This window comes from Monodon monoceros, unplaced genomic scaffold, assembly GCF_005190385.1.
Source record: "Monodon monoceros isolate NGI ecotype Baffin Bay Population unplaced genomic scaffold, NGI_Narwhal_1 Super_Scaffold_10, whole genome shotgun sequence".
In the NCBI taxonomy this organism is placed as follows: domain Eukaryota; kingdom Metazoa; phylum Chordata; class Mammalia; order Artiodactyla; family Monodontidae; genus Monodon; species Monodon monoceros.
The window spans coordinates 12,308,704-12,328,429 of record NW_021703766.1 but is presented as its reverse complement, the minus strand read 5'-3'; the positions used below and the strand labels follow the sequence as shown (position 1 = coordinate 12,328,429).

Below are 19,726 nucleotides of genomic sequence, written 5' to 3'. Positions count from 1 at the left end.
TGTGATTCCAGGAAACCTTCCCAGGAGTGGCCCCCAAGGGCTCAGGCCCGCGCTGGAGCCAGGTGCTTCTCAGCCCAAGGTCTCATGATAAGGAGGGGATGGCGAGGCAGGCTAAGATTGGTGGCTTGAGGGAATATATTGGGCGGTCCCTCGGGCAGACCCCATCTCACCTGCTGAGTCACGTACCATGGCCCTTCTCTGGGTTGTCCTTGGCTTCTTCCTCTTTGGCAGCAGCTTCGGTAAGTGCGAGGCTCAGGCAGGCCCGGCAGACCCAGGCCGAGCCTCGCCCACCCCCTGACCCCCCACCCAGAGGCAGGGAACAGGAGGGCCCTAGTCCTCGTACCTCTAACACCCCTGCCACCTGCCCCTCCAGCTGCCCCCTGAGCCTCCTTGGGCTGCTCTACCCAGCCCCCCACTCCTCCACTGGGCGCTCCTGGAGCCCCCTCCACTGCCTGGAGGTCCCGTGGGCCCTGCCTAATTTGGTCTCCTCCATTCACTCAGAATCTGGGGTGGTCTGGGCTCCTCCACCCTCCAAATGTGCCACCAAGCTGTGTGAATGCTGCCTCGAGAACGTCCCCCAGGTCCATCCATCTTGCCCTGCACCTCCACCCTCTGGATCTGGACAGCCTCCTGCGTGTGTGCCACCCCAACTGGGCTAACAACCTCACCCAAACCTGCTCCCCCTGCAGACTCAGAGGCCATGAGAGCCCCCAGGACTCAAGCAGGACATCCCAGCCCCCAGGACAGAATCCTGGGCTCACAGTGGCATGGACACTCCCCTCAGGGCACAGAGCAGGCCGGGGAGCCTGGGCCCCGACTCCAGATACCCTCAGCCTCGGGGACCGTCCACAAGGGCACCTTCTAAGGGCAGCTGTCAGCTGGACCGGTGGGGGGGCTGAATTCCTTGCAGCGGACAAAACTCTGAGTGCCAGGGTGCCACAGAGGCCTGGAAGTGCTGAGTCTTCCCCTGACCCCCTTGGGGCACCACCCACTGACCAGCCACACTGTCCTTGTCCCTCAGGCTGCGGGGTCCCCACCATCGACCCTGTGCTGAGCGGCCTGTCCAGGATCGTCAACGGGGAGGACGCTGTCCCCGGTTCCTGGCCCTGGCAGGTGTCCCTGCAGGTAAGGGGGAGTCTGGGGAGGGGCAGGTTAGACAGGGAGGGCTCAGGCAGGAGAGGCAAGGCTGACTCTCCCTCCCCCCGTCTCCGCAGACTAGCTCCGGCTTCCACTTCTGCGGGGGCTCCCTCATCAGTGCGGACTGGGTGGTCACCGCCGCCCACTGCGGGGTCAGGTGAGGCCTGGGCTGGGGCAGGAGGGGCCCCCACCTCACCTGCCTGAAGAGACCACCTTCACTCGCCCCTAACCCCAACCGGGCGCTGCCAGCGCGTGGGAAAGAGTCTGGCAGAAGCTGCTCTGTCCCCAGGCTGCAGGCAGAGCCAGTCAGCAGAAAACCCCAGCCCTAGCGCCCCACCTCCCCAGACCCCAGCTTGGTCCGGGGCAGCTGGCCTGGGCCTCTGCCTTCACTGTACAGATGGGGAAACTGAGGCTCCAAGGTCACCACGCGATTCAGTGGCCCTGCCGGGGCTCACCCTGCCTGGCACGCTCTCCCGACGCTCCTCTGAGGAGGTGGCCGTAAGCCTGAGCTCCGTCTGCCACCTCCTTTCTCTCCAGGAAGAGTCACCTCGTGGTGGCCGGGGTATCTGATCACGGCTCCGAGGAGGAGGCTGTCCAGGTGCTGAGGATCGCTGAGGTACAGACGGCCGGGCGGGCAGCCAGGAGGGTGGGCCCCTGGGGCACAAAGGAAAAGGAGGGCGGGGGGGAGTGGGCAGACGACCCCGGCCGGCGGCTCAGGCCTCACCCCACCCCTCCCAGTCTGCAGGTCTGTGTGTCCCTAACGTCTCCCAAGTCCTCCCTCTGTGGCCCACCGAGCCCCCACCCTTTCCACACAGGTCTTTGAACACCCCCTGTGGGACCTGCGCACAGTCCAAAACGACATTGCCCTGCTGAAGCTGGCCACGCCCGTGAGCCTCTCCAGGACCGTGTCCGCCGTGTGCCTGCCCAGCGCCAACGCCAGCTTCCCTGCGGGCTCCCTGTGCACCACCACGGGCTGGGGCAAGACCCGGTACAACGGTGAGTGCCCTGAGGACTTTTCAGGAGTGAGACTCATTCTGTTTTTTGGTCTAAATTCCAAACACAATCATAAATTGCAACAGTCAATAAATCTTCCATTTCTTTACTTAAAACCCTCTTAATGAAAACCCTACCAAACATGAATAAAAATGAGGGTTAATAATATATACGTAAACAGTTTCTGAAGGAACACCTAAGTACCAGCAAGTCTCGCCCCCTCTCACCTGCAAGGAGAGGGACAGCCCGGATTTCCCTTCAGACTGAGGAGGGTGGTGCGTCCAGCGCCCCTGAAGTCTGGGCCCGGAGTCCAGTGTCCTGGTCGGGTTCGGGCCTGAGCGCCCAGGTGCCCCCCACCGCCCCCCAGCGCTGCTCCATTCGCAGGTTCTTCCTCAGTGTCCCGAGTTCTTCTGCCCCGGCCACGGCCCCCGGCTGGTCCCGTAACAGGACAGAAGCAGCCGGGAAAGGGCAGCAGGAGGGAGGTGCTCCCTCGGGGGTCCCCTCCGGTGTCCCCAGTCAGAAGGACGTGCATCCCCTTCCCTGGGGGGAGAAGGACGGCCCCTCCACCCACACACAGTGGCCGCCAGGGCCCAGGGCGCACGGGGCTCCGAGGCAGGACCTGTTGCAACAGCTGCTGGAAGCACAGTCCCCGCTGCCTGGTGTGGAATCGCAGAGGAGCCGCGTCCCAGACTCCCTGAAGGTGTCAGGGAAGCTTTGAAGCTCGGTGTCCACGATCATCGCGACGGAGGAAGACTGGGACTTTGCAGGGGGAGGGCGGGGCTCAGGCGGCCCCTGGTCTCTTCTCCCCAGGGGCGGGCTGGTGGCATGAGGGGCCCTGACCCCACGCCCTCTGTCCTTCCAGCTCTCAAGACCCCCGACAAGCTGCAGCAGGCGACCCTGCCCATCGTGTCCAACGCCGACTGCAGGAAGTACTGGGGCAGCAAGATCACCGACGTGATGATCTGTGCGGGCGCCAGCGGCGTCTCCTCCTGCATGGTATGGCCTGGCTCTGCCACCCTGCCCGCCCTCACTGCCCGTGCCTCCCCTGGCCAGGCCGGGAGGCCCACTCCTCTCTGCCATGACCTGTCTAACTTCATGCCCTGCCCAGTGCCCCAGTGAAGGGCTGGACCAGATGCCCCTGGTGAGGGCCGGCTCTGGCCAGGTGTGGTGTGGGGCTTCCCAGGCGTATTTAATCTCACACCAACCCCACGAGCTGGACGCTTCAGCCTGTTTTACAGCTGATGGGGAGGCTGAGAGGATAAGCCACCTGCCCCAGGCCGTCCAGGAGTAGGTGGCAGGGCTGGGGCTGCCATCTGAGCAGATCTGACTCTCTTGTGCACAACCACTGGACCCCCACTTGTGCTTTGTCTGCACCCCTGGACTTGCCAGGTCAGGGCACACCAGGGCCCTGGTACTCCCTTTCAGGCCTGAATACAAGTCCTATCTCCTCCTGCAGGGTGACTCTGGTGGCCCCCTGGTCTGCCAGAAGGATGGAGCCTGGACCCTGGTGGGCATCGTGTCCTGGGGCAGCGGCCGGTGTGGCCCGTTCTCCCCAGGCGTGTACACCCGGGTCACCAAGTTTATTCCCTGGGTTCTCGAAGTTCTGGAGGCCAACTGAGCCTCTGCCCCGCCCCAGCCCTCATGTGTGTAAAACCCAAATAAAACTGCTCGCATCTTCACTTCTGTGCCTTCGCCGGGGCGGGAGGATGGCTGCCTTCACTGAGGTCCCCTCTGGAGCTCAGAGCGGAGAGAGCTGGCAGATACCCAGCCCTATTCCCTTCTTCACAGAGATGGGGGAAATGAGACTCAAGTTCACACACAGAATGGTGAGAGCTCGGAGCAGGACCGCTGGTCCCCAGAGCCCTCACCTTACTTGGGCTGCCAGACATACCCCCGACTGCCGAAAAGGGGACCACTGACCCAGGGTGTGGGCCCCTCCTGTCCCCTACCTCCCAACTGGGAGTCCAAGTCCATGTGTAATTCAAATGGACACTTGTGGAGAAGTTCCACAAGCTGAAATTAAGAGCTTCTTTCTAAGAGCTACGTTCTAGATAAGGCCTGTGAAAGCAAGTTTCTCTGCGTGGAATAGTGTATCTCCCAGCGGTGCCCCCAGCGGGGCGCCCTCTGCCTCGGGATGCAGGGGCCCCAGCAGGGCTCACTGGCTCCTGGAGCTGCTCCCACCCGCACATCACCCTGCATCTGCCTTCGCCTCGGTCGCCTGCCCAGGGACCGTGCTGGATTTTCATCGAACCTCGGCAACGGCTGCGCCCTTGGCCACTGTGCTCACGCTGAGCCTGTCTGGCCTCAGGCCCTGGATTCTGACGGCTGCTCTTCAGCCTCACTCCAGCTGCCCAGGCTCCCCCCACCTCAGCTCCCGGCCCAGCCCCGCTTCCCCAAGCCTTCCTTTTCTGCTGAAGGGACCCACCTTCTCCTCACCCTCCCGAGGCGCTGCCCATAGCCTCGCCACAGATCTCCCCAACGCGTGACTCCACCTGTGGCATCCAGACTGGCAAACACCTGCCCTCCCGCTCACAGGTCCTCTTGCCTCTCACACCTCAGGAGAATGCTTTTCATTTTTTTAATTTTATTTAAATGTAGACTATTAGTCAAATGATTGGAAAATCAATAATGAAAAATAGTTTTTTAGGGTTTTCTCCTGGTGCAGAGAGAATACACCACAGCCACGCTTGCCCTGCCAGGGGGACACGGCACCCTCATGGTCAGCCTGAGGGGTCACCTGAGGCCATGTGGGTCAAGCGGTCTGCGAGCCCCCAGCCCAGCCCCGAATGTTGGGCCCCCCCCGGGCCCTCAGCACGCTCAGGAAAGACGGCCAGCCACTCCTGGCCTGGGCTCCGGGGCCCAGCTCTGCTCGGGCTCCTTTGAGGAGGCACCGTCCCACATCCTGCCCCGCCATAAATATACACAACTCCCTGTACAGTCTGGGGCACCAGGCCCGGGTGGAGCTGGGGTCGCCTGTCCCCACGCCCATCGCCACCCTCCTCCTCTTGCCCTCCGTCCCTCTGGTGACGGCTCTCAGGCAGCTGCCAGCTGGCCCAGGACCCGGCGGAACTGCTGGGTGCTGTGGCCCAGCTCCTTGACCCTGTCCACCATGTCCTGGGCGGCGGCAGGTGACGGGTACTGGAGGGCAGCGGCCTTGGTGGTGGCCACGATGCCGCGCAGGAGGTCACACAGCAGGTTGCTGTAGTGGGTCACCTGGCTGCGGACGTCGGCCGCCTTAGCCTGCCGTGACAGTGTGTCCCCGATGAATACCAGCTTGTGGGCGCTGAGGATGACAAACTTGCTGTGTGCCACGAAGATTTTGGGGGGCTGGTTGGTGGCCACGGCGGTGAAGAAGGCATCCACGGCGTTGGTGAGCGTGGTCAGGTTCGCCTCGCACTGCTCCAGGTAGAAGAGCAGCAGCTGCCGGTCCGAGGGCCCCAGGCCGCCCGTCCGGCCCGGGGCCAGGGGCTGGGCTGGCATCCAGTTGGCCAGGTCATGGTCTATGGGCCGTGACACCTCCTGCTCCAGCCGTTCAAACTGCTTCAGCTGGGGAAGAGGGAGAACAGAGTGAAAACCACGGCCACAGAGCAAAAGGGACAGCGAGGGGGCCCTTCTGGCCCTCTGAGTGACAAAGCTCAGAGTCAGTGGGCAGGGGAACAGGCCACCTCTGTCCTGCTGGCCAAGCACATGTCCCTGCCTGCCTCCAAACAACTTTCCCACCAATCTCAAATAATTCCATTTATATAACATTTTGAAATGACAAAATGCTAGAAACGGGAACAGATGAGCAGCGGCAGGGGTGAGGGATGTCAGTCTCTTGGTTTGGGTGCTGTTATCTAGTGACTTCAGATGCGGTCACTGGGGGAAGCTGGGAGAAGGGGACACAGGACTGCTTTGTACTTTCCTTCAAACTTTCTATGAATCTACAAATATTTCAAAATAAAAAGTTAAAAAAAATATTTTTCTCCTTAACATATGCAGTGTAAAAAGATTCACAGACACCAAGCAGAAAGAAAGATAGTTATAAACTGGAATCCCATGCACTCAGAAATCTGTTAAATCTCTGGTAAATCGTCTTTTAGAAATATACACTGACGTATTTGCAGATGAAATGATGTAATGTCTTCAAAATGATCGGGCGGAGGGGGTGGGGGTGTCACCGGGCGGGAAAGAGGGCTACATACACTGGATTAGTTGTGCTGAGAATGGCTGGGGCTGGGTGAATTGTACTCGGGGTTCCTTTTCTCCAGTGGGTACCTGGGAGACTATTTTCCTCAATTTTATACATGTATTAAATTTCCCATAATAAGAATTTTAAACAAAAGCAAAAAGGTCATGGTATTTGCAATTTTCAGAAAACAAATATTCACAGCAAAAACCAGTGAATATTCCTCAAAGACATCTTCCTTTAAACAGGAATATTCCTACTTCTTTTATAATTAGAAAACCGGAAACACACAATATATAATATTTTATAGGCTACCTTTAGCACCCAACAACGGGTCATTCATTTCCTATCAGTGAGAACGTATAAAGCACGTGGTAAAAGTTTCCACCAGCAGCAGCCTTGCCTAGGCGTCAGCAGTGTGGACTGACACATCCTCACCACAAGCTGGTTCTGACTGGGTCGTTGGGACCAGCCGTGCACACAGACTCAGGGACTCAGGTACTTGTCTAACCAAGGTTTCAGGCTTTACTTTAATTAGCAAACCAGCGTGAAACTGTCCCTTCCTAGCATGTGAAACCCTCTTTCTTTCCCTCCTGGGCTACCGGGTGAAACTTGCTTGGCTCTCCTGTCCAGCGGGAGAATACACTCATTTTTGTTCTGTTTTACCTTCAGTGGGTCTTCTGCATTCTTTGACAAATTCTTGGTAGCTACACAATATTCTACCGTACGAATGCTCACATTGTATTCAACCAGTACTCTACTGTGAGGTATTTGGTGGTGGCAGCCAGGGGCTGTTTCCAGATTTTTCACTGATGCAGAAATGGAGTGACAAACGTCCCTGTCAGGGTATTTTATGTTCTTGTATTTTATTTGTACTTGATGTCCCTCGCTTAGGAACTCTAGATCTTTAGTTTCTCACTCACATTCCTCTTACTCCAGCTTCTAGTAATTTATCTAAGTGACTGACCAGATATGTGAAGAGATTTAGTCAGTACAGCTTTGTTTACAAAAGTAGCTCTGGGAACAAACGAAGTGTCCACCGACACGGGACTAGTTAAATAAATGCTGCGACAGTCCAGAGGAAGACAAAGAAGATAAAGCACATGCCCATTTCCTAAGTCGGTGGAGATTCCATACATATATAATTATTAACATCTGTACCTTTATTGGACATGTTCTATGTGCCCAGCACCTCCTAAGTATTACATATTGTTTACTCATTTAATTCTCACATCGACCCCAAGACGGATGCAACTACGCTTCCCGCTTGACAGCTGGGGAAACGTGGCTTTGAAAAACGCACACCATGGCCCGGGTCTCAGGGTGAACCTGGTAGGCTCTCTCCTACACCATCCTTCCCCATGCCCAGGGAAGGTGGGGTGAGGAAAACTTTCCGGGTGATATTTCTGTGTTTATTTTGTATTAGACTATATTTTAATTTTTAAAATCTTCATAATCAAAATAAAACTCCCTTAAAAAAAGAAAATCCCAGACTCCCCTAGTGGCGCAGTGGTTAGGAATGCGCCTGCCAATGCAGGGGACACAGGTTCGAGCCCTGGTCCGGCAAGATCCCACATGCCGCGGGGCAACTAAGCCTGTGCGCCACAACTACTGAGCCTGTGCTCTACAGCCCACGAGCCACAACTACTGAGCCCACGTGCCACAACTACTAAACCCCACGCGCCTAGAGCCCGTGCTCCGCAACAAGAGAGGCCACCGCAATGAGAAGCCTGCGCACCGCAACAAAGGGTAGCCCCCGTTCGCTGCAACTAGAGAGAGCCCGTGCACAGCAACGAACACCCAGTGCAGCCAAAAATAATAAATAAATTTTAAAAAAAAATCCCTCTCCTACTCTATGTAAACTAACCAAAATATGAAGAAAATCCAATGTCCTTAGATAAACACAGTAGCATTATTTACAATAAGAAAAACTGGGTACAACGTAAACATTCAACCATAACAGACATAGGTTGACATTAAAAACAACTTATGACGAATATTTAATGCCATGGAAACACCTCGCGATAAAAGCAGACATAACTGTTCACAAAGTAGCATCTCAAACACGGACAGAGGCCCCTTCCGAGGCAGGAGCAAGACCGGAAACCAGCCCCAGAGCACGGTGACCACCCCTGAGGGTGAATGGCTTCTTTTCTGTCTTCACACTTTTCTGTGTGCGCTGAGATACCTAACCGTGATTACTCTGATAATAACCTAAACATAAATCCAACGAACACACGGAGACCGTCATGCAGTTGAGTAGGGACGGGCTGAGCAGGGAGGGCCCTGGGAGGCTCAACTTAGGCGACAGATTCTTAGGGACGCCTATGCTGGGAGAGGCTGGGGAACCTGAGTGTCCTCACCTGCTGCAGCTCCAGCTGGCCCTTCCCCTGCCGCATTATGTTGCCCTTTTCCAGCAACTCCTTCTGGGTCTTCTCAAACTCTTCCTTCCCCTGGAGGGTAGACACAAGGATGCGGCTGAGCCGGAAGCCCCCAGAGGCCCAGCGGGGTGCAGTGAGACCAGAAGCCACCAGGTGGCGCTGCAGCTGCACCCAGGCTCCCGCTGTGGCCTCAGGCCCAGGGTGGGGGCAGCTTCCGGAGGAAGCAGCTCACCCGGGCCTCCTTCACCTCCTGACCCCAGGAAGGGGCTAGGCACACTCCACACGGCCATGTCAATCTTCCCAGCCCCAGCTCCCATGGCAGGAATCACATCCAGGCCCCTCCCCTCGGCATACAGGGTCTGCCCACCCATCCCTGACCACTGGGCCTTGGCACCTGCTGGCTCTCAGCCCGGAATGCCACTCACCGGGATGCCCAATCGGCTGGCACCCTGGCCTCTGTCCAGAGGCCCACCCCACCCCACCTATCGATCACCTTGCTTGTTTTCCCCACACCTGCTACTATCTCTGTCTTTGCTTGTACTTCAGAATTCACCTCTCCAAATCCCTAACCTCTGCCCTGGCCACGAGAGGCCCAGCCCTTGCAGGTGTTCAGGGGCCCTCCCTGGCTGGCACTGCAGGATCCCTGATGTCAGGGCCACATGGTTCCAAAGGCCTGAGACAGGCTGAGGATGGGCTTCCAGGGACCCCTATGGCCTGGAAGGTCCAAGTGAGGAGGGCACAAGGACTCAGCAAGGTCTTGCTGGGGACCACACCTTCCTTTGGCCACAAGAGCCCTCTGCGGGGGGGAATCAGGGTGCCCACGACAGGGTGGCAAAGTCAGAGCCCCGAGAGGACCAGGGAACTTCCCCAGGGGCCCAGGGAACCTGGGCGGAGCGGGCACCCACCTGCAGGTGGACGTAGTCGTAATCCTCCATCCAGCCTCCCTCACTGTTCTCGTACTGCCCATCAGGCGAGTCCTGGGAGGTGAACTTGGGGGGTGAGGGCAGGGGCCGGGACTGGATGCTGCTGGCCTTGTCGGTGGGGTTGAGGTGCAGGGGGCCACCCCCCTCAGGCCCTGGGACAGAGGCCTTGGTCCGTCTGAAGAGCAGCGAGGCGTTGCCATGCAAGAAGGAGGCCAGCTGCTTGACATCCTCGGGCACAGCCCGCGAGCAGGCCACCAGGCGGTCCAGGTCTTCGGGAGTGGCCCCCAGGCCTTCCCGGCTACTGTCAAGGGCCTGGCCGTGGGCCACCAGCGTCTGGTACACGTCCTCCATCTTCTGCAGTTGCCGGCTAAGCTTGGCATGCAGCGTGCGGTCGGAAGTGTGGGCGGCATTGCCCACGGCGCTGCGGGCAAACTCCAGCAGCTCGTGGACAGCCCCGTGGACGGCGGCCACGGCAGCCCGCAGGTCCTGTGCCGGAGGCTCCTGAGGCTCAGAGGTGCTGCGCCAGCCCCCACACCCGCCCGCACTGCCTGCCAGGTCCAAGAGGTGGGCCACGGTGGCGCTCACGCCCTGCTGTAGCCGTGCCAGGGCCTCCACGGCCACCTCCAGCTCCAGGGGCTCACGGCCCGGCACCGCTGCCTCCAGGGAGGAGGCCGACTGGCTGCTGCGTGTGCTGCCCGTGCTGGAGGCTGACAGGCGCTTGGCGTCAGCCGGGGCCTCTCGCTCGGCAGGGGGGGGCACCGCGTACACACCGTCGTCGGCCACGCTGCCGTTGGCTGCCTCGGGAGGAAGGACCCGCTCTCGGGGCACGTCGTAGAGGGTGCCCGGGCCAGGCCGCCGCAAGCCGGGGGGCACGTCGTAGAGGTCAGGAGCCGGGGGCGGCACGTCGTACACGTCCTCAGCTGGTGGCGAGTCCGGAGGGGGTGCGGCGAGCACCAGCGGGTGGCGGGTCGGGTCAAAGGGCTTGGCCTTGGCGAAGGCGGGGGGCACGTCATAGGTCTCCTCACGCAGCAGTGGGCCGTCGGGCACGTCTTTGCTCACCGATGGAGGAACATCGTACACCTGGGGGCCAAGAAGAAGTGGTCAAGGCTGCCAGCCCATCTGCCCACCCGGGAGCCTACGGGCAGGACCCAGACGCACACAGACACAGCCCAGCGTGCACATTTGTCATGATTCTTATTCATGCAGGTTACGGTTGAGAGCCCGACTCTGGGGCCAGACCAGGGTACGAAATCCTGGCTCCACTGCTTACCACCTGTGAGACCTAAGGCAAGTGACTCCACCTCTCTGTGCCTGTCTGCTCACCTATAAGATGGGAAAACTCCCTCACAGGTTTGTTGTGAGGATTACATGAGCTAATTCACTGCGTACCTGCAAACGCTCAGTGAGAGGTCAGCTATCATACCACTACTGCCGCCACCATCAGCACCACCGTCACCACCATCACCACCCACGTGACCACCAGCATCACCATCACCACCACGTGCGTATTCTCTACTCTGTGGCAGGTACCTGGCTGAGCTATGTGCAGGCTGTATTCAGGGTGACGACACCCTGGTTCGCCCAGGACAGTCCTGGTTTGTGCCTGATGCCCCCTCATAACTATCTTGTCATTCTCCTTTCACTCTCAGAAGTATCCTGGTTTGGATGATAAGTCCTGTGGTCACCTTGCTGATATCCTGTGTGATCCTCTCAAGAACCTTCTGAAGAAGGCCTTACAAGGGACCCTTTTAGAGACGAGGAAGCTGAGACTCAGAGGGGCTCAGTTTCCACCTCCGTCACAGAGCGAGTGAGGGGCAGAGCCGGGGTTTGGAGGCAGGTCTCTCGATGCCCCCGGCTCTGCAGACCTGAGTCCCCACCCCAGGGCACGCACACACACTCACACCCAGAACCCCATGCACAGATCGGGCCTCAACCTGTGAGGGCCCAGCATCCCCTAAATGCTTACCGCATGATGGCTGGACAGCGGCAGGCCCTTCTCCACACTGGGGGGCACATCATACACGTCCAGCGATGGGTCCCGGCCATTGGGACCCTTGACAGCCATGGGGGGTGTGTCATATACCTGAGGGCAGAAAAGGTGCAGTAATACAAGTGCCAGGGCCATCTGAGGGGACAGAAAGAGCAGAAACCCGCAGCTCTACCCCAGGACCACCCAGGCTGGGGCCAAGAAAGCCCAGCTCTCCATGCAGGGCCAGGCTGAGGCTCCCCCCTCCCCGTGCCCACCGGCTCCAACACCTACCTCCTGGCCGTACTGGCTGGGAAGCAGCCCCCGAACAGGGGGCACGTCGTAGATGTCCTGGGGCCCCGGGGCCAGCAGGTGGCGTGGGATGTCGTACTCGTCCTGCTCGGGCTGGGGGGCCTCGAACACATAGCCTTGCCCCACGCGGGTGGACACCGCCACCTGGGGGCAGACAGCCAACCGTCACCACCGGCCCTGGAGAGATTCCACCGCCCCGTGAGGTGAGCAGGACATACGTAAGGGGGCTCCCCAAGGGTGGGCTCAGAGGCAAGGGTGTCCGCATCCCTTCGTATTCCCTGCCCTCTCTCTCTTCAATGAAATGCAGCACGTGGGGAATACAAGGACCCCCACTATTTGCTTAGAGCCGTCTGGTTCTGGCAGGAAACAGAAGTGGTCTCTACAGCTGAATGACCCAGAAGGTTCCAGAGGAGAGAACATGTGGGCTGATGGAGAAGGGGCCACCCTTGACTGAGGTGCCCCTGCTGGATGGCACCTCCAGCTGCACCCCCCTGCGAGAGGCCTGCCCAGCAAGGGGTTGTCCCTACCATATGACCCAGCAGCCACCTTCAGGCTCCAGGACAGATGGAGGTGGCAGTGGCGGGCTGTGCCCTCCTCGGGCTGGACCCAGAGGAGGTGGCCTGCAGGAGATCCTGACAGTCAGGGCCTGGGGGCTGCAAGCCCTGCCCTCCTCGTCCCCCCAGCACTCTTGGGGAGATTCCCGAGAACGGGGCCACCAAGAGCCCCCAGCCCCTCAGGGCCAGCCCTCCCGCAAATGGAAGGAGGGAAGCTGTTTTGGCAGGTTGTGTGTGGGTGTGAGGGACTGACCAAGACCAGAACCAAGACCTGTATTCCCCACCGCACCACACCCTCGGGGCCACGGGGACCACCCCTCACCTAACAGGATAAGGCCTTCGTGGGGGGATGTTGGCCCGGAGAGGAGGCCAGCCCCTTCCCTCCCCGGTGCCCCTCCCCTGTCCCGAGGTGCAGGGCGAGACCGCTTGCAGGCAGTGTTGGGTGGGCAGCTTCCTTCCCTGTGGGCACCCGGCCCTGTGGGAGGGGTCAGCCCTGTAGGAGGGGCTGGCAGGATCTTCTAACCCAGCTCAGGGTACACCTCCTCCACAAGGCTCCTGGCTCAGCTCTTCTCTGACAAAAAGGCCTTTTGTTCCCTATCAAATGGGAGGTCTGGGACAGTGGTGACTCAGGCGCTCCCCCACACACATCCCTGGGGACAGCAAGGCGGAGGCAGGGACTGCCCTGGGGCTCATGCCCCCAGAACCCTGCATCCCGTGCCTTGCGCAGCCCCCAGGACACCAAGAGCCAGCTCTGCAGGCCCATGGGCCCTGGAGGGCACAGGCTGTGTGCACGCACCGGGCACCCCAGGAGCAGCAACGACCCCGCTGAAGTGCAGGCACCATCACTTTCTGATCAGCCCAGGGCTCGTCAGAGCCTCCTGCTGATGCAGCCCCTGGTGGCCTCCCAGGCAGGCCGGCAGAGCTGGCTCCCTGTCAGCTGCTGGGGTGAGCGCCGCCAGGGGGTGTTCCAGGTCCACTGCACCCCACCCCCGGCGTGTCTGGGAGTGGTGCTGGCAGCCCTTCCCAGACTCATTTCTCTCCTCAAGCCCCAGACTTGAGTCTCCTCCAGAGCTATTTTTAGACCCTGGAACCTGCCAACAGCAGGGGGGGGGGGCAGGGGCTGGCGGGGGCCGGCGGGACGTGGCAGGTTGGCGGGGCCTTGAGGCGAGGCCTGAGGTGTCTCCAGGCCCTGCTGGCCTCGGAAGGCAGGTGGGGACCCAGCCCAGGACGAGGGGTGTGTGCCGCCCTCTCCACGCCCCGACGCTGGTGAGAGAGGGTGGGGCGCAGGCGGAGGGGCGCTGGGGCCGGACCCCAGGCCTGGGCCGCGGGCAGCTGGCCACTCACGCGGCTGAGTCAGTGACAGTAAGCAGCCATACTGGCCAACAAATGTTTTCTGTTAGAAAAAAAGGCAGGCAGCCACCAGCAGGGGAAAAGCTTGTTAGGGAAACCAACTCTCCAGAGAGCCGCTGAGCCCACTAATCACAGGCCACCCTGCTCCACACCTGGGGCCCCATTAGCAGAACCTGGAGCCCCCTGGGGCTGGGGGACAAAGCCAGAGTCTGGGAGGAGACACAGAGCCCAGCCCAAGACCCACAAGCTCTCTCACACACACATCTCAAGGGCGCAGAAGGCAGACACGCAGAGGCAGAGAAAACGCGCACAATGCCCACTGCCAGACGCACACCCGGACACACAGACCCAGGCAGGGCAGGCTCATCAGGGCGCCTGCAGGAGTGAGAAGGGAGGCTGAAGGCTCCCAAGACCCCAGGGACAGGGCAGGCCGCCTGCTGCCTTCTGCCTGGGCCCCTGACCACCTCCGGGCCGCCTGGCTGCCTGTTGCCCTTCTGAGAAATGGGCATCTCCCCTCGTGACCCAGGCCGGCTTGCTCTGTCACTGCTTCCCCCGCCCCCCCTCTGAGAGCCTCGGGTTCCTGCTCTGGAAAACGGAGCACCGCTGGGGGACCTGGGGGATGGAGGCACACGCCTGATGTGGGTCCCCTCCCTCCCAAGCTCCTGTCCTGCAGAAGGAACAAGGCTGATCTGAGCTGTGTCTCCCCCAGCCTGACCCAGTGCCACAGCTGTTCCCTCAGGCACAGCTGCAGCCCTGACCCAGAGCTCCCCCAAGAGTGACCTCACAAAACACCTCCTCCTCCGGGGGCCCCACGTGCTTCTGCCCTCAGCTCCCTAAAAGCGTGGCCCAGCCCCAAAGGGTGCTGACACCCGGTGTGGCCCTGACCTCCCCCCGGCAGCCACGCGGGCCACCCTGCTCCAGGCTCCAGGAGGCTGACCCCTCCTGGCCACCAGCCTTGTCACTCGCCCTCTGCTTTCCTGGACCCAAGGCCACACCCACCCACCCCACGGTCTTGGCAGGGTTTCCCCTCAGCAGAGCCGACCTCCAGCCCTGGAACCAGGGGCCTCAGTTGCCCAGGCTTCTGAAAGCACAGCCTGAAAGGTGGGCACACATGCATGCTCCAAGACATTTACGGCCTTACTGCCGTTAGAAACCGCCTGGAGCCTGCCCGCAGCAGAAGGGGCGACCCAGCAAAACCAGTGGTGATCGTCATGATCACGCTCAGGGACCCAAAATGCTTCTGATATCTGACGTTGGATTTACAACCTCAAAATGCAAAAGTATGTGTACAAATCTGTGAAAGATGAATAGGGAACACGCTAGACAAAACATGCTGAAATCCCCCAGCGATCCCGTCTTGACTGGGGAAGCTCACCTCCAGGCCTCCTCATACATTACACATTCCCGTGACAAGCAAGCACACTTCCATGGATCATAACATGAAAGCAGCCGCGATGGAGGCTGCCCAGGCCAGGAGCCATGAGGCTTCTCAGGGGAGGGCAACCAGGTCCCAGCACACAGAGCTTTCCTCCTGGGGCCATCAGCCCGGTCTGGGTCCTCAGGGACACGGGGCCTGGGCAACCCCACCAGTGGGCATGTGCAGAGCACGCACCAGCCAGGTGAGCTCAGAAGCAGTCTGAGAGCAAAGCCCCTCGTATGGGAGGGAAACAGTACCAATGACCAAAACGTGGGCTCAAATCCACAGCCCGGAGTAAAGGCCTCACTGCTGCTTCCTGGGCCACAGGGCTTCCAGGGCCTGTCCTGGCCTTGGAGCTGCACCAAAGCAAGCTTGCCTGGACTCAGGAAAGGAGAGGATGGAAAGGGGAAGGGCAGGCCTCCCTGGGGAGTGTGCACAATGTGAGCTGTGTGTGGGCATGGGTGCAGAAGGATGGCCTATGGCCTGTCCCAAGGCTAACCACCAGTCACTCCTCCTCCCCCAAAGCCATCTTGAGAGCTGCCCAGTCTGGGCTATCCCAGTCCAGCATGGCTCACTTCTGCCACTGGCCTGTCTCTGGCCAGGCGGTTGAAGGAGCAGGTAGGGAAGTGGAGCCAGTGACCCAGAGTCCCCTGGTGGCCAGTGTCCATGGAGCCCCACCCTGAGCCAGCCAATGACCTGTGTCCAGGTCTCCCGCTCCAAGCTCTGCCTGTGGCGGGGCAGGGCAACACTGCGTGCTGAACCGCTGCCCAGCTGGCATCTGAGCCTTGGGCCAGCTCTGAGGAGAGGCTCAGCGCCACGCGGTGAGTGTCCTCAGACACCGGCTGCTCTACACTAGACATGGCACTCTCCAGTCCTGCCTCCTTCCTAGGCAGACAACCCTGGGTGTGAGGACACATACGCAGGTCTGTGTGGAGCCGAGGTGCTGGGCTCAGAGCCTTGCCCCGTCCCCCGCCCAGCCTCCCACTGGTAACAGCCCACAAGGGACTTGAACAAGAGCCCCTTTCACTGTGACCCTACAATCCTGCAGGCAGTGTCCTCCCCGCGGTTTAGGAGTCACGAGCAGGGCACCCTGCAGGCGCCCACAACCCACAAACACGGCCCAGGAGAGGAGAGGGTTGGGTGCGTGTGGATCTAGATGAGCTGCACCCACAGGGGGGCCGTGGGAGCCCCTGGGCACGCGTTGGCTGGCCTCGTCCCTTCCTCCCTTCTCTGCCGGCTGGAACTCACACGGCCACTGTTCTGGCCCGCGAGCCCCGTGACGAGGCGGCAGAGCAAGAAGACGGAGGACCCGCCCTCCACCACCGGCGCTCCAGGAGGAACCACAGGCTCCGACAGTCTCGGAGGTGCCACCAGCGCCACACCGCTCACCCCCAGCCGTGCTACGTGAGAGAGAAATGACTCTGTCATCCAGTCCAATCTTCTGGGTTTCCAGCCACTCTGGCCCAACTGCGGCCCTGTGCTCCATACTCCATTTCTCCACTTCAAGTGCCTCCCAGCTCCCCTTTCCTGGGCTCCCTGCACCCTCCCCTCTGGGCAGAATGGCTTCACCAGGACGTGGTTGGGCAGGTCACTCCTACCCAACACCCTCCGCCCTCACGAAGGTTCCAGGCCCCTGGGGGTCCGTTCCCAGCTGCTGCTCAGGCCTCCGTGGTCAGGCCCCACCTGCCACAACAGTCTTTGACAGGCTGTGTCCTCTGCTGCCGACACCCTTCCACTGGGGCTTGTCAGCTAAAGGCCACCTCACGGTCCACGGCCAGCTCGGTGTCTCCTCTCGGGCTGCTCACACCCACGTCAGCAGACATATAAACACATTCCCCAGACACTCACCTCCCACCTCGACCCCAGACCAAACGCGGAGCCGCTGCTGGAGTCCCGGAGGTCCCAAGCAAGGGTGCCTGGCTGGGCCCTGCTGCATCCAAAAATTGGGCCCAGCCAAAACCCACCAGGAGGGCTGCCTGGCCACCCAGGGAGGCCTTACCTTGGCTGGTGGCTTCGTCCCCTCCCAGCTCCGTGCATCCATGGATGGGGGGACCTGGTAGATGTCGTGTCCTATCCCAGCGGAAGGCGGCACCTGGTAGATGTCCTGGGCAGGGCTGCCAGGCCCCGGGGGCACCTGGTAAAGGTCTGGCGCTGGGCTGGGAAACGGGTGATGGGGCATCTGCTTGGAGAATGTGGCTGTCTGCTTGGCCGGGGGAGACTGGAACTGGGGGCTGGGCCCAGGGGCTTGGTAGAGGCCTTGCTGAGTCTTGCTGGGGGTAGGCACCAGGTAGACACTGTCCGGCTGGGGCTGGTACGTGGCGGGCAGCATGGGTGTGTACTGGGCTGCCGGGGGGTGGAGGCTGGGCTGAGGCAGGGCCGAGCTGGCGGGTGGGCCGGGGCCGGGCCCCACGGGCTTCTTGTCATGCATGCCCACCAGGATCTTGAGGCGGTTCCCGGGCACGATGCCTTGGCGCCCGTGCAGCGAGCAGAGCCACCAGCCATCTAGGCCCTGCGTGTCCCGCTCCAGCACCGTCATGATGTCGCCCTTGCGGAAGGAGAGCTCATCTGGGGACTCGGCCACATTGTCGTAGAGGGCTTTGGCCAGCACGTTCTGGGGGAAGAGGACACAGGTGGGCGTGAGGGCAGGAGGACGTGCGCTGGGGGCTCAGCGTCCCGCCCAGCTCCCACCCCCTCCAGGACTGGGGAGGCACCTGGCCTTGGCACCGAGAAAAGAACTAAGTAGGGTTTGGCGAGATCCCCGCGCCTCTGCCCCCGCTGCCCCTGGCAAAAAGGCCCAGCTGATCCCGGCAGTTTTTCAAATGAGCCTGGATAGCGTCTCAAAATCCTCTTGACCACAGCCATCACCTGCACTCCAGGATGGTACTCAAGATACTCTAAAAAATACTCCCGGAGTCACGCTATAAGCTGGACCTAACGCTGGGGAAGGCAGCGATAATGACAATAATGGCCACCACGTCCTGGGGAGAAAACAGGATGCACACCCTCCCAGCTTCAACTCAACTCCCTGCTGCCCCGCCAGTGCAGTCAGCCAGGAGGAAAAGACCAGAGAGTGGGGAGGGGACACACAGGGACAGAACAGTCAGCACCTGCAGGCCATATGCCATCTACATACAGACTCCAACAGACGAGAAGCATCAACCATGCTGAGGAGGGAACCGCACAGACTCCAACAGACGAGAAGCATCAACCGTGCTGAGGAGGGAACCGCACAGAAAAGACACCACCAGATAACAGAAACTACAAGTTATCCAGGAGTTAATGAAGCAAAGACTCCAGAGGAGAAAATGTAACAACTGGGCCAAGCTTACTTAATAAGTTACAACTGCAATAAAAATGCCAGCCGAACTTCTTTTTTTTTTTTTTGGAGGAATTCAACCAAAGGAAAAAAATCCTTCTAGAATTAAGCAGAGGAATAGAGGTCCACAAATAAGCAGGTCAATTCTGAAAATGAAATGCCAAGAGGCACTTCCTTCCTGCCGTGAGGACAGGCCACAACTCCAATCCCTAAGCAGGACAGGCAGCAGCGGCTGGGAACCACGCGGCGATGATGGGGGCAGGACTGTAACCGAGATGCTACCAGGAAAACTCACTCACCATAGGAAGAAAAGTCAATTTGGACACTTTGCCTCATGTTATAAACAAAGGGCAATCAAACACCTACATGTGAAAGTTATAACCTTAGAGCTGATAAAAGAAAAGAATTGTGGGAGAATATCTCTGTGACCTTGAGGTGGAAAAAAATTATAAACAAAACCCTAGAAAAAAAGACCACAAAAAGCACAAAACATAAGGTAACAACAACAGAAACAAAGAGATGGATTCAATCTCATCAAAGTGAATGGTTTCAGTTGGGTGGGGGAACAACAGAAAGCTGACAGGGTGACAGGCCACCAAATGACAAGAGTCACTGATCTAGAATCTGGAGGTTCTCCTACAAACAAGCGAGGAAAAAACAAGAACACCAACAGAAAACCAATAAAATATGAAGAGTTTTCTGAAGGGGAGACCAGAATGGCCAAGATGGCCACAAAGGACGTTCAGGGATCCAGCCAGCAAAGCGGGACAGACCTGCGACTCTGCTCTGTGCTCCAGCAGGTGCCCAGGTGTCTGGTGAGGAACACCAGCCACACCCTCCCGAGTCAGAGGAACAAACAGGAGATCTACAGCCCAGAACGCTTTACGTAAATGTTACGAATACCTACAAAAGAACTCTATGTATTTTTCACAGACACTTGTCCAAGGGCAGATTCCAGACACATTACATTTGCATGGGTGCTTCTGGAAGAGGGACGGGAATGAGACAGGCATCAGGAATAAATGGGGAGAATAAAGCAAAACAAGGAAGCAGTCCCATACAGACTGAGGACGGCCACAGAAGGACAGCACCCCATGCCCAGCCCCGCTCTTTACTCCTGTAATTCTCCTGTTAATTCTCACAGGCACCCCAGAACCGCTGCTATGGGTTCCATGAGTCGGCAAACCCTCCTGGAGCCGGGACACACGC

The 19,726-nt window shown here is 59.5% G+C and overlaps 2 protein-coding genes across 7 annotated transcripts in view; one reads left to right on the top strand and one right to left on the bottom strand.

The window, feature by feature from the left end:
• The first annotated feature begins 187 nt into the window (after window positions 1–187).
• On the top strand, window positions 188–3,804 carry LOC114885455 (chymotrypsinogen B-like). Its single transcript, XM_029205332.1, has 7 exons — window positions 188–239; window positions 386–1,125; window positions 1,215–1,294; window positions 1,675–1,753; window positions 1,953–2,133; window positions 2,993–3,126; window positions 3,587–3,804. Exons 1-7 carry the CDS (start codon window positions 188–190, stop codon window positions 3,746–3,748), a joined length of 1,428 nt encoding a protein of 475 aa, XP_029061165.1. The 3' UTR covers window positions 3,749–3,804.
• Window positions 3,805–4,540: 736 nt separating this feature from the next.
• BCAR1 (BCAR1 scaffold protein, Cas family member) overlaps window positions 4,541–19,726 on the bottom strand; it is a 35,746-nt gene continuing 20,560 nt past the window's right edge. For 2 of the 6 annotated variants that reach the window (XM_029205614.1, XM_029205622.1), the window contains exons 2-7: window positions 17,201–17,812; window positions 11,863–12,024; window positions 11,569–11,685; window positions 9,585–10,682; window positions 8,662–8,751; window positions 4,551–5,676 (exon numbers count right to left, since the gene is read on the bottom strand). In XM_029205614.1, the coding sequence (XP_029061447.1) occupies window positions 5,164–5,676; window positions 8,662–8,751; window positions 9,585–10,682; window positions 11,569–11,685; window positions 11,863–12,024; window positions 17,201–17,737 (2,517 nt within the window). In that variant the 5' untranslated portion in view covers window positions 17,738–17,812 and the 3' untranslated portion in view covers window positions 4,551–5,163. Of the gene's footprint in view, window positions 5,677–8,661; window positions 8,752–9,584; window positions 10,683–11,568; window positions 11,686–11,862; window positions 12,025–17,200; window positions 17,813–18,308; window positions 18,943–19,726 lie in introns of those variants that run through there. The other 4 variants (XM_029205586.1, XM_029205605.1, XM_029205596.1 and 1 more) reach the window with 4 other exon arrangements.